Genomic DNA, 15,333 nt, shown 5'->3' on the forward strand with positions numbered 1-15,333 from the left:
AATAATCTCGCCCCGTCTTATATATCGGAATGTCTGACATCTTATATTCCAAATCGTAACCTCAGATCCTCAACTGAGTGTCTCCTTAGAATTCCAAGAGCAAAACTTAAAAGAAGTGGTGAGGCGGCCTTCTGCTGTTATGCACCTAAAATCTGGAATAGCCTGCCAGTAGGAATTCGCCAGGCTAATACAGTGGAGCACTTTAAAAAACTGCTGAAAACACATTACTTTAACATGGCCTTCTCATAACTTCACTGTAATTTAATCCTGATACTCTGTATATCTAATTCATTATAATAACTATTCATTCAAAATCTGTACTAACCCCTACTCTCTCTTCTGTTTCCTTTTCCGGTGTTCTGTTGGTGGTGGCTTGCGCCACCACCATCTACCGAAAGCACCATGATGTTCCAACAATGATGGATGGATTAAAAGCCAGAAGTCTGTATGACCATCAGCATCAAGTGACTCCGTGAGAACCCGAACTACAAAGAGGACTATTTCATTTATGTTAGGTAGAATGCCCAGAGGGGACTGGGCGGTCTCGTGGCCTGGAACCCCTACAGATTTTATTTTTTTCTCCAGCCTTCTGGAGTTTTTTTTTGTTTTTTCTGTCCACCCTGGCCATCGGACCTTACTCCTTTTCTATGTTAACTAATGTTGTCTTATTTTAATTTCTTACTTTGTCTTTTATTTTTCTTTTCTTCATTATGTAAAGCACTTTGAGCTACTTTTTGTATGAAAATGTGCTATATAAATAAATCTTGTTGTTGTTGTGTCAATCCAATAGGGTGGTTACAGGTTGTCCCCTGTGAAATCTGGATCACATCGAAGCACAAAGGGAGGTCAGGTCATCTGTGAAGTCTAGATTGTGTGGAAACAATTTTGGATCTTCTTGAGGCATATGGTTGTGTGAAGTCTCCAGGACAGCTTTGCACAAACATGTTTTTCTGCCCTTATTCCGCCAAGTGCTGGAGGGAGAGGTTTGAGCAGAAAGCTAATGCTTGATTCTGGAACTGATAATCATGAAATCTTGGTATCACATTGTTTTATATTTTTGGCTTTTTGACACTTTTCTAGTACCAGTGCTCGGGTACCAACTTTTTTGGTATCGGGGCTGTACAACATATGCTTTAGTGCTGTGTCTTCTAGTTTCTACAAAAGCATTAGCATTTTTTGGAATGAAAATTTTACCTGTTAACAAGGATTTTTACCTTACTATTCAAACTCTTAGTAAACTAACCCATAGTGCAACACAACTAGTAGGAAAAAATACAGTCATAGGCATAATCTTGCTGCATCTGGTAGAATCTATATCTAAAAGCTAGAAATTAAAAAAAGTAACACCATAAAATGTATTTAAAAAAAAAAAAAAAAGAAAAAGAAAAAATTGGCGCACAGAACTTCTTTACCTCCTTATTTGAGACAGTCAGGGCTCGTAACACATAGGCTATGTTACATTCCTCAGAGTGGCAGCACACCTGGAACTTGCCATACTCTTTCACATCAGGAGGATCCGGCCAGTACTGATGACATTTTGCCTAAAAGATGAAGGGCAAAAATGAAAATAAGCAGTGAAACCAGATTTGAAATTCTACAACAACAGTACAACTAATTTGTATTGCTTACTGGTGTCCTAACCAGTGCCAAAACAACAACAACAACAAAGGCCTAAGTAACCAGTACACATGGATCTTATAGTTTTATAGGCAGTGTAAGGAATTCCACAGCAACCTAGTGCACTGCATTCATGGCCAAGACAGGCATGCGCTGATTGTCACCAATGCCACCCAGTACAAAACAGTAAGCTTAAATTTTAAGTGGTGAATCCCCGCTCTTATGATCCACTGAGTGCCTTTAAAAGTGTGGATTAAGGCAAACATTTCCCTTTCTGTTTTAATATGGGTTAAGAAGAATCTTGTGTAAGATACAGAAAGAATAAGTTTGAGTATTTTCCTGGCCTTATGTATGGGTAGAATTTGATGGTTTCCATTTGCTTCGAAGATATGAAGCCTTAGAGATCAAATCATTAAATGTATGGATGCAAAGGATAGATTAAAAATGATACATATTTACTGTATTTTTTTAATTGGCAAACTCTTTTCTCTAACTGTAACAGCTTCAGAATATGCTCCACATCCCACTCAGCGAAAAATATCAAACTTGACTCCAATGACAGGACATGAGTGTTAACAATATCAACAGACTCTTATTTAATTTACATAGCACCTTCCATAATATGTGTATTTAATACTTCACAAAAGGACCACGAAATTGACAGTTAAAGTGCATAAAGGTACAAAATGGTACATCAGCAGGCAGAAGCTCATCTACTTGAATTTGAATACTTAAACCAATTGAACTGCACATTTAGATATAGTGAGCTGTCACATCTGACACATTCCTCTCTATGACAAATTATGTCATATGAGTAATACCTTCCTCTAGAGTTTTACGCTGTATTCTGTTTAAATGAGAGCTTGCTGAATACTCATTTCTACACATTGCTTTTCGCTCACTGAAATTGGTGGCTTGTTGAGTGTCACTTAGCAGTTTTTGTTTCATTATAGTGTTCAGTGAAGCATTCTAAGTCCCTCTTTTTAACACCTTCTTGTGCCATGGTAATTCTCCTAACCAACCACTAATTTCTTCTTTTTCTTGTACCTCTTCATGATCTCCCTAGACAATGTCAAAGTTTCCTTATCTTTGTTGAGACCATTTTGGGTGAACATTCTATTTATCCTTCTTGAGAGGTGAAATGGTACATCTGCAGCACTTTGAAGTAAGCTCAAAAATGACTTTCCAAGGCCTCTCCAAGCTCCTCACACATGCATAGGTTATCTTGGCTACTGATGCAGCAGGCACCTTCTAAGCCTATTAATATTTCTCAGGTTAAATATGGACTTTTTGCCAAAGCAACAGATTTCTTTATCAGGTTCTAGAGTTGCTCTCATGAAAGGCGTTGATCATCTTTTGGCTACTGCTAAGGTCTTAAACAGAGCATCTTGACTCCATATTCCATAACTTTCAAGATGCAGAAGATACTTGTTTGAAGAAAGACTTAAATTATCCAGAATAGATTTATCTGCTTGAAAGTTCCAAGTCATTTTCTCAGCCTGGGTAAGGCTCTTTGATCTGTTCAGTCAAGGTCTGTTTGTTTAAGCAAGTCATTAATCAAGTGGTGAACACCAGAGGGCCGTACCCACACCTCTCTTTATCAATGTATCGAGGGCACACAGCTTCAGAAATCATCACATGTCTATGAAACTGAGAATCGACTTCTGGTCCATGGTACTGAAGTACCATGTGGTTGTAGTAGTAGAACTGTTATGGCTACACAGTACACTTATGAGCAATTACTTATTTGTATTGATCTGCAATAAACTAGCATCCTGTCCCAGGCCAGGTCCATGCATTATATACTATACCTCCACAGTAGGACCCTGTTCTCCACAACCATGTAATAGATATGTAAATGAAGTTTTATTTATTTATAGATTTGTCTATATTTTTAACTTGTGCTGAAAAATGATGTCAGTTGATTTTATACTGTGCCTTTCACAGTGAAATTCACTTCAAAAACCTCTACAAACTTTGTTTTCCTGATTTTTCTCTATTGTTGCATACGCTTCAAGATTTCTTATTTTTGCTGAAACTGAGTTACGTATGTGTTATTTAAACACGCAATGTTTTCAACCATATTTATTTATTTATTTATTGTCCACAACAAGTTCAGGGCTTCCAGATTGTTGGCATTGACACTTGCAGTCATGCTGTGCGCTTTCTGAAGCAGGCAACATCTGACAAAATTATTAATGTCCCGTTCCTTCAATTTCCCAAGTTTTCCAAAATGATTTCTGGTTATTACAAAGGCTCCATTCAACAGTATTTTATTTTATGGAAACTCAGCTGTTCTTATAATGCATTATTTTTAACTAACAAATAAACTCCAAGATTGAGTGTAACACTTCTAATATCATTCATCAAATTGACAGTAGCTTTTGAAAGGCAAATCCACTTGAGATTCTGACTGTCAGAAGTGTTTATTTTATATCATCCTTTACTTTATTGTAATCATTTTGGTCCATTAGGGGTTTTGATACGTGACAAACAATTATGTAGTTATTTTTGCTTTTTGTTTCATTTTAACGACACATATATTTTTCCCATCTTATTTTTATTGATATGTAATGTGTATTTGTGCTATTCTCTGCACTGGTGCTGCCTAGTTAATATGCTAGGACAACCAGAAGTACAAGACACATTTGCATTTCCAGGTCATTCAGGATTATTTCTTCAAAGACTGTGTTTTATTGTTTTCTCAGTTAGAATGCTAAAATTTTAAAATTTAGATTTGACTTTTTGACAGAGTTTGGTTACCATTTTAATTTCTGAACTTGGTTTCTGATCTCAGTTTTGCCTTTTGCCTCCTTTATTGTCACTTTTCATCTCCTAGTCTATTCATTCTATGTAATTTCCCTGTCAGTCCTCTTTAGACAGAACAGAGATTGTCAAACTGCTCCCAACCACCACAATGGAAGAAGAATTAGCAAATGGAGCAATACCAACTCTTTCTATAAATATCGCATATAAGATTAAGAACTTGCAGAGATTTTTCTGTTTATACTACAGAATTTATATATAAATATATTGTACTTTACATGTACAGTTTTGTGAAAGTACTACATAAAATGTGCCAAGTAAGCCCTACACAATTACAAAGCTTGCACCATACTAATACTCACTGCTATGTTTCATAATCATGGTTGTAAGATTCTCTCTTTCAAGTTCTGTGTCTTTCAGTGTAGGCTGAGACCATCTTGGAGATTCAGAAGTGATGAGCACGGAGTATAGTAAAAATGAGTGGGCCACTTTATACTGAAAAATAAATTAGACCTAACCTTTTCAATACAACTGTTTACAAGTAATTGGGCTGAAAAGTTTTACATGTATATTTAAATCACCTGAAGGTAAGTCCCAAGCTGTGCAGCTTAAAAGTGAACATAGGCTGCTTTTCATTCCAAATGATCTCAGAAGACAAGTACATTTCTTAAATGATATTTAAAAGAAAGTCTCTCTATTGCGGTGTTTTATCTTTTTTCTCACATTTATATTAAATTTCCTTACAAGTCCACCTTCTGCGCCTTCTAACCTTGATGATGTCTCTCCATCTGCTGGGATGGGTCATACCATAGTACTCTCTCCAAATTACTTTTTTTTTTTTTAAATCTCTGTTCATTTGTGGTTTGCGGGGACTTTATGAGGCCTCCAGACCTTTTTTTAGGCCAGTTCATGTCAATTGTATGACAGTGGTACAGAAGATGCGTCATGATTTAAGTCCTCAGATGGTGCAATTTTTTTAGAACTTGAATTTTCCTCTGAATAGTTTGATTCCAACTTTGCATTCTCTGTTAGTTCATGTGTTGCCTCTACAGTAATCAACTTTGCCCATTTTAACACATCTTCTGAAATAGTTTGACTTGATCCATGTATCTATGGTAAAATTAGGCTTTAGTTATCCATTTCCAAAAGTATTAGTTCGGGGAATAATTTAAAACTGGGGTTCAACCTAACACCATAAATTATTCCTAATGGTGAATTAAACACATTCTTGTTTGAACAGGCTTCCAGTTCACCAAAGACAGTTTCACTAGCCAGAGGAGGGTATTTATGGGTCCATTTAATGCTCCTGAATGACACCTATGGTCTTTATTTAGGCCATTCGGCTTTTTCATGGTTTAAGTGGTTGTCCCATAAAGAATCTTGATTTATAGTTAGAGACAAAAACAAATTCATTTTCATGAAAAAAGCTACTGAATTTGAAATAGACTACAAAATGAGAGTATAAACATACATCCCAGTTCTTGGTATCTGAATTTAAGTTGAAGTTGTAATAGTCTGTAAAAAGCCCACATATCATTGTCTTTCTAACAAAGAAAGGTAATTTAACAAACTTAACTGACAGTATTCTGATATACTGAATAAAACATGGTGTTTCTTAAAAGTGAGAAAAGATCTGCTATTTACAGCCATATAACACTCCTGAAAAGTACCTACATGGGAATCCAGCTGAGAGTACAGACAGGGTGACTGGGTAATTAAACTGAGTAAAGTATGGGAGAACAGGCCCGTCCAGAATTCTGACATATGTAAAAAGCCTGTGGGGAAGAAACCTCAATGGCAAAAGGCAGATTCACCCTCAAGTGCCTTGTGGGTTTAGAGGTTTGGATAAAAGAGAGCTTATTGGTGAAATATGCTCAATGTCTTTTTTTTCTCTATTCTTGCTTAGAGACAGGAACTTTTACTTAAACTGAACATCTGGGGTGTAGGGATGACCAGGAGTACTGGAAGACAGTATGTGAGCCAAGACTCACATCAACAATGCTGTTATCCATTCAATTATTAATGTAATTTTTACAAAGTGGAAAAAATGGGCTGTGCACATTCTCAAAAGAAACTAACCATCAGACTTTGAGTGTACACCAGAGATGGATGCTGAAACGACTTTAATACAGAAAACACAGGGTTACAGAAATTTCACTGAATTTGGAGACGTCAAAACTGTGGCCACTGCACTTGACTGTCCATCCATTTTCTGAACACATTTAAGCCAGTGATTAGCTGTGGACAACACAGAAACAAAGGCAGGAACCAAATTTGGATGAAATGCCAGTCCATCACAAAACATGCTAACAAGAACACATGCTCATTCAACTTTAGGCCAATTCAGAGTCTCAAGTCAGCCTAAGCTGTATAACTTTGGATGTGGGAGGAAACTGCAGTATCAAGGAGAAAAAAAGGAAGACAAGTGAACAGGGAGAAATTTTAAACTCCACAAACAGTAATCCCTGGCCAGAATCTACATCTGCAAAGTAGAATTACTAACAACTGCACCACCATGATGCTGCCCAAAGGTCATCTGGATTCATATAAATAATATGAAAAAAATATAAAACACAAATTGATTAAAAGTACAGATGACACTACATTAGAGGGATGTGCTAATTAAGTCAATATAATGTTTACCGAAATATAGGTTAAGATAAATTATTTAGTTACATATAATAATCCCTGTGCAAGCGGCCCACAACACCCAAACTGTGCTTACCTGTATGAACTGTAAACTCTTTCTGGCAATAGATTGAGTTTTTTTTATAATTTTTTTTTTTATAATTGAGTGAGGACTCAATCTGTTGCACATGTATTTGCAAGTTCCTGTTGATTTGCCATTCTTATGCTATGCACATTTTCTCAGTTACCACTAGTGATATAATACTTTCCCACTCCATTTTATATAAGTGATTTATTTGGAAAAAGCAAAGTCTCTAATAATTTGCTGCTTGATTAGCATGTAAAGCAATTCAAGATTTGTTGCTTTTAATTAAAAAAGAAAACCTATCTGTGTATGTGAACTGCACTTCTCCAAATACAATAAAACCAGTCCAGGGTCCTCCACTGTGGACTGTGCATGTTCTCCTCATGTCTGCATGGGTTTCCTCAGGTGCTCCAGTTTCCTCCCACTGTTCAAAGACATGCAGGTTAGGTGAACTGACAGTGCTAAACTGGCCTGTGTGTGTTTTTGTGTGTATGTGTGCGTTTGCCCTGCGATGGAGTGGCTCCCAATCCAGGGTTTGTTCTTGCCTTGTGCCCTATGCTAGCTGGGAAAGGCTCCAGCACCCCCTATGACTGTGGTCTGAATTAAACATTTTAGAAAGTGACATGTCAGGACAATAAAACCAGAAAAAAAAACAACTTCAAATTAATAAATGCGATGCCAGTAACGCAGTGACCCATGTTGCCTCTTTCATAATGTACTTTCTACCTCTCCAATTACTGAACAAGCTTCATTCATTTCTATTTAAATTTTACACCAGGTCAGCACCACACTCCATTAAAGGTTAACTGCATCAACTTAATTTTGAAATTGCATTTACACTAACTGTACACAAGACACTGGAGCATCTTTTTCACAAGCATGCAATCATGAATGTGAATGAAAAGGCACAGGCGCACACACACAAATGACGTTGCTTTTTTACACAGGCATGAAAGTCTTGAAGTGAGATTCAAACAAAGTGCAGCTTATTACTGTATGTGTGGGTAAAAAACAACAACAAATGTGTCTGGTTAAGTGAAATTAATAAAGCAGTCAACAGTGCACATGTTGGGAATTCTCTGCCTTCAGACACTGACATAGTATTGTGTCACTCCAGTACTAGCAGCTAAGGTAATCATGAACGAATTACATCATCTAGACCAGTGCTCCGCAACCTTTTCTCACCTACGACACACCAAAGTTCTTCATAGAATTCTGCGGCACGTCAAAAGCTAAAATATATAGCAGTGGCGTAGCTAGGGGGGGCGGTCTGCTCCGAGCGCCAGCTATTTAGGGGCGTCCAAACTACGGTAGTTTCCTTTTTTTTTTGTTCCTTGAGGAGGCGCAAAAAAAAAATTCTTTCAGCTTTGGGGCGTCAAATTTTTCACCGCCCCGGGCAACATGATCTCCAGCTACGCCACTGATATATAGATATTAATTTAATACACAAATTTTACAATAAATTTTCATTTTTTATTATAAGTATACATTTATTATAAGTATACATACATAAAAACTATACTATATTTACTTTTATGCAATCTTAATAATTATTATAACATAATAACTGATTAATGTGATACCTGCGCTTGTTTCAATGAACACAAAAGTTTTATATTCAGCTCAATATTTGACAGCGCAACCCGAAGTTCTTGGTCAAGATCTTTTAAGCATGACCGCTTATCATTTTTAATTAACACAAGAGTTGTTTGTCTTTTTTGGTGTAACTGGGATGGTTTGAATTTAGATGGCGATTTATTTTACTGGGTGCCATTGCCTCGTTTGATAGCTGATCGCTGCAAATGATGCATTGTGGCTTTGGAGCTGTTTCGTCACCACACCACGAAAATCCATATCGAATGTAGTCTTCGTTGTACTTCCTTTTCACAATCTTCTTTGTTTTTTTTGCAACACTTGTGCTGGGTTCTTCATCATCTGTACGTGAAGACGAATCTTTTCCACGTAAAAATTTATCCATATTTAAAGGGGTATGAAACTAAATATGAATCACACGAAGAACGTTAACCATACACAATTCAGCAACACAACTAATAGTAATGAATGATAACTACTGTCGCAAGACGAGTGAATGCGACGTAGCACGACTAATACGTCGGCTTGAATTGAATCTAGGTGAGGGCACGGAGCGCTCTGCCTATCAAAGCATACTACGGAGTTGTCTGGCGACTATGTAGGGCCTACGTCGTAGGCGCCAGGCGATGGAATTTATTAATTCAGAGAAATGACACATAAAATCATGAAACCTTTAAAAGGCTATTTACGCGAATATTTCATTGCATGTATTCTCGTTATTGTGTTTCTAAGGAGGACCGTTGAAATATTATTTAGTTAGAAAATTGTCTTATTTGACAGCGTCACACCTGTATCGGCTCAAGACACACCAGTGTGCCGTGGCACACCGGTTGCGGAGCACTGATCTAGACTACCAATGAACATACAGCCATGCGTCTTATGTTCCTGTGTGTACAAGGTGCTAAAATGATTCTGTAGTGGCAGGCAGGTTCATACCACTTGTGTGCCTTGCCCAGGGCTAATTTCTACCATTTTCTTCAATGGTGCTGGGACAGACTCTGCACCTTGCAAGCCTGAATATGATATTCTGCTATTTCAAAACATGTTTAAAAACTTTTTCGTTTGCATTAAGTGGTTCTTGATTTCTGTAGTTGATTTTGGTGAGAAACTGGCTGCAGTACTTCAAACACAAGAAATTTAACAAATGAGAGTAGACTATTCAGTTCATCAATGTTTAGCTAACGGCAAAGCCATCCCAACATCTCATCCAGAACCTTGATAAAAGTTGTCAAGGTTTCTGTTACAATTCCATGTCTCCAGAGTCCCACAACTCTTTATGTAAAGTAGTGCTTCCTGGCTTCAGTTTTAAATACACCTCTCCTTAATTTCCAATGGTGTCCTTGAGTACACAATTCACCCTTAAGCTGAAAGAATATTGCAGGATCTACTTTATCAATGACTTTGCATGTTTTAAATACCTGAAATAGGTCCCCTTGCAGTTTCCTCTGCTTAGGACACTTTTTTCAAACCTACTCAGAGTATCCCCAGCTCCTGCTCTTAATGCCAACACTGAATCAATGAGGCACCAGAATTGCTCCCCCGATATTAACTGCTAAATTATAATTGTAACACACACAGGGATGTACTTACAAGATGAATCATACCTAACATTCATAAATATGAGTTATGAGTATATTCTCATAACTGAAACTGAACAAAAAGCTCATGATACTTTTTTGAGTTACTTACTCAACCATGGATAAAAAAAAAAAAATCTTTTTGAAATAATGTTAAAATCATTCATAACTGTCACAATAGCATCAATCTAATACTGAAAAAAGAGACACGTGGAAAAAGGCCCAGGACTAGGTGTCCGTCTATTATAGTATATGAATAGTTGGCTCACCTGAAACCTGCACAGAGATAATACACTGTTAGAAGTACAGGCTCTGTACCATAAGATCTTAACAGCAGATTTGGGGGAAACATTGGGGTTGGGGGGGGGGGGGTTTTGGTTAGATTTGGGGTTGGTTTAAGTATTAAGAAGGTATTGTGGCATTGTGAACACGACCACAAAAAGTGCATGTGACCTATGGCCCACTATTGCAAACTGTAAACGCCTTGGTTTGCTTTGTTAGCATAATTCAAAAAGTATATACAAGCTGTTTCTCTAAAGTCGTCCTTTCTTTGAAGTTTGATGGAGGCTAGCATTGCTTTGATCTAAAACTGTTAATTATAAATGCTCATTCTTATACAGTTTGTATATACAGTGGTGTGAAAAACTATTTGCCCCCTTCCTGATTTCTTATTCTTTTGCATGTTTGTCACACAAAATGTTTCTGATCATCAAACACATTTAACCATTAGTCAAATATAACACAAGTAAACACAAAATGCAGTTTGTAAATGGTGGTTTTTATTATTTAGGGAGAAAAAAAAATCCAAACCTACATGGCCCTGTGTGAAAAAGTAATTGCCCCCTGAACCTAATAACTGGTTGGGCCACCCTTAGCAGCAATAACTGCAATCAAGCGTTTGCGATAACTTGCAATGAGTCTTTTACAGCGCTCTGGAGGAATTTTGGCCCACTCATCTTTGCAAAATTGTTGTAATTCAGCTTTATTTGAGGGTTTTCTAGCATGAACCGCCTTTTTAAGGTCATGCCATAGCATCTCAATTGGATTCAGGTCAGGACTTTGACTAGGCCACTCCAAAGTCTTCATTTTGTTTTTCTTCAGCCATTCAGAGGTGGATTTGCTTGTGTGTTTTGGGTCATTGTCCTGTTGCAGCACCCAAGATCGCTTCAGCTTGAGTTGACGAACAGATGGCCGGACATTCTCCTTCAGGATTTTTTGGTAGACAGTAGAATTCATGGTTCCATCTATCACAGCAAGCCTTCCAGGTCCTGAAGCAGCAAAACAACCCCAGACCATCACACTACCACCACCATATTTTACTGTTGGTATGATGTTCTTTTTCTGAAATGCTGTGTTCCTTTTACGCCAGATGTAACGGGACATTTGCCTTCCAAAAAGTTCAACTTTTGACTCATCAGTCCACAAGATATTTTCCCAAAAGTCTTGGCAATCACTGAGATGTTTCTTAGCAAAATTGAGACGAGCCCTAATGTTCTTTTTACTTAACAGTGGTTTGCGTCTTGGAAATTTGCCATGCAGGCCGTTTTTGCCCAGTCTCTTTCTTATGGTGGAGTCATGAACACTGACCTTAATTGAGGCAAGTGAGGCCTGCAGTTCTTTAGACGTTGTCCTGGGGTCTTTTGTGACCTCTCAGATGAGTCGTCTCTGCGCTCTTGGGGTAATTTTGGTCGGCCGGCCACTCCTGGGAAGGTTCACCACTGTTCCATGTTTTTGCCATTTGTGGATAATGGCTCTCACTGTGGTTCGCTGGAGTCCCAAAGCTTTAGAAATGGCTTTATAACCTTTACCAGACTGATAGATCTCAATTACTTCTGTTCTCATTTGTTCCTGAATTTCTTTGGATCTTGGCATGATGTCTAGCTTTTGAGGTGCTTTTGGTCTACTTCTCTGTGTCAGGCAGCTCCTATTTATGTGATTTCTTGATTGAAACAGGTGTGGCAGTAATCAGGCCTGGGGGTGGCTACGGAAATTGAACTCAGGTGTGATACACCACAGTTAGGTTATTTTTTAACAAGGGGGCAATTACTTTTTCACACAGGGCCATGTAGGTTTGGATTTTTTTTCTCCCTAAATAATAAAAACCATCATTTAAAAACTGCATTTTGTGTTTACTTGTGTTATATTTGACTAATGGTTAAATGTGTTTGATGATCAGAAACATTTTGTGTGACAAACATGCAAAAGAATAAGAAATCAGGAAGGGGGCAAATAGTTTTTCACACCACTGTATATAGCATTTATTGGAATACAATCAATAAATGCTATATATATATATATATATATATATATATATATATATATATATATATACACACATACATACTGTATATAGCATTTATTCATTGTATGGAGATCATTTCAACAGTTTAATGCACAATGCCAATTGTTGTACTGTAACACTATTGAATGTCCGTAAAACAGAAGTGATGATCAAACTTATCATCTGCGAGGTGTTTTTACTGACACTTCAAAATGAGTACAACCCTCTTAGATCCTCAAACCACTAAAAATTCTGTGAAAGCATATATTCTCTCATTGTCACTCTCTCTCCCTTTCCTCTCTTCAATGATTTCTAAATTCCTTGATAAACACAAACATATATTTTAGTGAGTTAACATTCTCAAAACTGCTTAATGCAAAAACGGTTTGCTGGGGAGTGGGAAGAACATATTCTGGAAACATTGGGTACACAGCAGGAATCTAATGGGTTGATGGGTTGCAAGTTCATCACAGAGTCCACTCACACATACTTGCAATGAGCTGATTTAGAGTAACCAATTAATTATTTGGGAGGTAGGAGAAGAACCAGAGTACCTGAAGTGAACCACCCTTCAACAAGCAATAATCAGATACACAGGACTGAAATTCAGGACCGGATCAATGAGACAACGGTGCTAACCACTGCACCAATCTGCCTCTCAAGCAAATGCACAGAGTGATCTAAAATTAAGACAGCAGCTCTTAAACTATAACAAGTAGCCCATTACCCTTCTTGATCTAGCATTGACCACAGTCCAGTCTAAGGCAGAGCTATGACAAAATGTACAAATAATACACAGAGAGGGATTGGGCTAGGACTTCAATCAGTGCAGCAGCAGCACTAAATACTCAACAGGCCATATAACAATAGTCAGTCTTTTTATTATTGCAGCTATATTTACAAATTAATATGTTACATATACCGCACATTGTTCTCATGTAGCATGTAATATGGATGCTGACAATTAGAAAACAGAATCTTTCATCCATCTGCTCAAACTCAAAATTGTATCTTTTATAAATGATAAATTGACAGCTTAAACTGTATTAATAGAATTGAAAATAACTTGTTGCCATATGTATAGCATTGTAAAAAAAGTATTTGCTCCTATCCTGATTGACTATATTATTGAAAATCTTTGACACTGTATGTTTTCGGGTCATTAACTAAAATCTAACATTAGATAAATGGCACCTGTATGAACAAATAACACTTTTTTAATTATTCCTTTCATTTTTCATTTAATGAACAAAACAGTTATCCAACACCAACTGGCACTGTTTAAAAAGTAATTGCCCCCTAGTTAAAACACCCCTATTAAATATATAATTAGAGTCAATTAACTGAAACCACACAGGCTTGATTACAGTCAGCTCTGCTCAATATAACCCTTACTTATTTTGACCATTACCATCAAGTTGAAAGCACAAAGAATCAACGGGCACATTCTGCCACAGTGAATGGAAATTCCTGAAAACATCAGAAAAAAGTGAAAGGGCTAAAGAGTAATTTCTAAGGCTCTGTGATTCCACCACACAGTAAGAGTAATAATCTCCGAATGGAAAACAACTGGGATAGTAGTTAACCTTCCCAGGAGTAATCAGTCTACCAAAATTCTGTGAGGTTATAAAGATGATTAAAATCATTTAAGGGCGGTTTAAAACTATAGCCAACTGTTTTTTATAACAGCACAATGAAGAGCAGTTGTCATGTTTGACAGTACACCTGAGCAACAGGCAATAGTTACCCTGTTTCATCATCAAAGCACAAAATGGACTGTCTAATCACATACTGAACCAGCAAAAAAATGGGCTCATGGTCAGAAGTTTATAAGTTTATTTCAGATTTTGTTTTACCCATAGGTATTGTTCATCCATCCATCACTGAAAATGTTTAATCTGATCAGAGTATCTTTACAAAAAAAAATGTAGGGGATCGCATACCTACTGTACTTTGCATGTGCTATGTCACAATACTTTTTTTCTAATGCTGCTAACAGCAGTAGCCAACACATACTGTACATTAATACTGCAGTTTAAATGCTTGTTTTGGGAAATGGTCTATTGTGCACAGGTAGTCTACTACTGAGCCCAACAGCGGAGACATTTGATACATTATATTAAAAATCAAAGAGTTTGCACACTCATTTTTTTAAATTGAGTATTTTACTGCACATTAGACAATAGATGGATTGTCCTTTTATGGAATTCTCCCTCTGACATGCTTGGGCAAAATAATACATTACAAGTTGGGTAGGCTGTTTTCCATTGGTGGCTATAAATTGGTCATGCAACAGGTAGTGCAAATGCAACCTTGTGCTCAATGATGAGCTGGTGATTCACCATGCATGTGAATCACCAGCAAATTACATCATCCATGGAACATAATTCCATGGCTTATTGCTGCTCTTATTGGGCAATAGCAAATATTTCTGAAATTGTTGATTTTCTCTTTTCTAAGAGCACTGTTCAAATGTGTTGGGGACCTGAGCAGATCAACATTCTTGAGACCTTCATCTTTCTTTTTTCACACATTGTATGATCGACACAGTTTGCTGGTCGTGTTTTGGTTCATTTTGTAATTCATTATTGTTTTGCTGCTAATTAAGGGGTCTGAGTTTTCAAGAACCAATTAAATAAAATGAATTCAAAGGAAGTTGGTGAGATATTATTCTTCTACAAAGGCACATTTGTTAGGTTATTTTTTTGTACAGTTCATGCACTTACAGCTCCATATGTCAAACTGGCCGTAGGTTGGTCACAAAGTATACAGGTCATTGCAACTGA

General features: G+C 37.1%; 1 protein-coding gene across 1 annotated transcript in view; it reads right to left on the reverse strand.

Moving 5' to 3' along the window:
* The window catches only part of ptpn3 (protein tyrosine phosphatase non-receptor type 3), a 363,093-nt gene that overhangs the window by 44,658 nt on the left and 303,102 nt on the right, over nucleotides 1-15,333 (reverse strand). Inside the window, exon 23 of the mRNA XM_028817422.2 lies at nucleotides 1,413-1,541. Within this exon, the coding sequence (XP_028673255.2) occupies nucleotides 1,413-1,541 (129 nt within the window). The remainder of the gene's footprint in view (nucleotides 1-1,412; nucleotides 1,542-15,333) is intronic.

The sequence above is a fragment of the Erpetoichthys calabaricus genome, chromosome 13 (genome assembly GCF_900747795.2).
Source record: "Erpetoichthys calabaricus chromosome 13, fErpCal1.3, whole genome shotgun sequence".
Classification (NCBI taxonomy): Eukaryota; Metazoa; Chordata; class Cladistia; order Polypteriformes; family Polypteridae; genus Erpetoichthys; species Erpetoichthys calabaricus.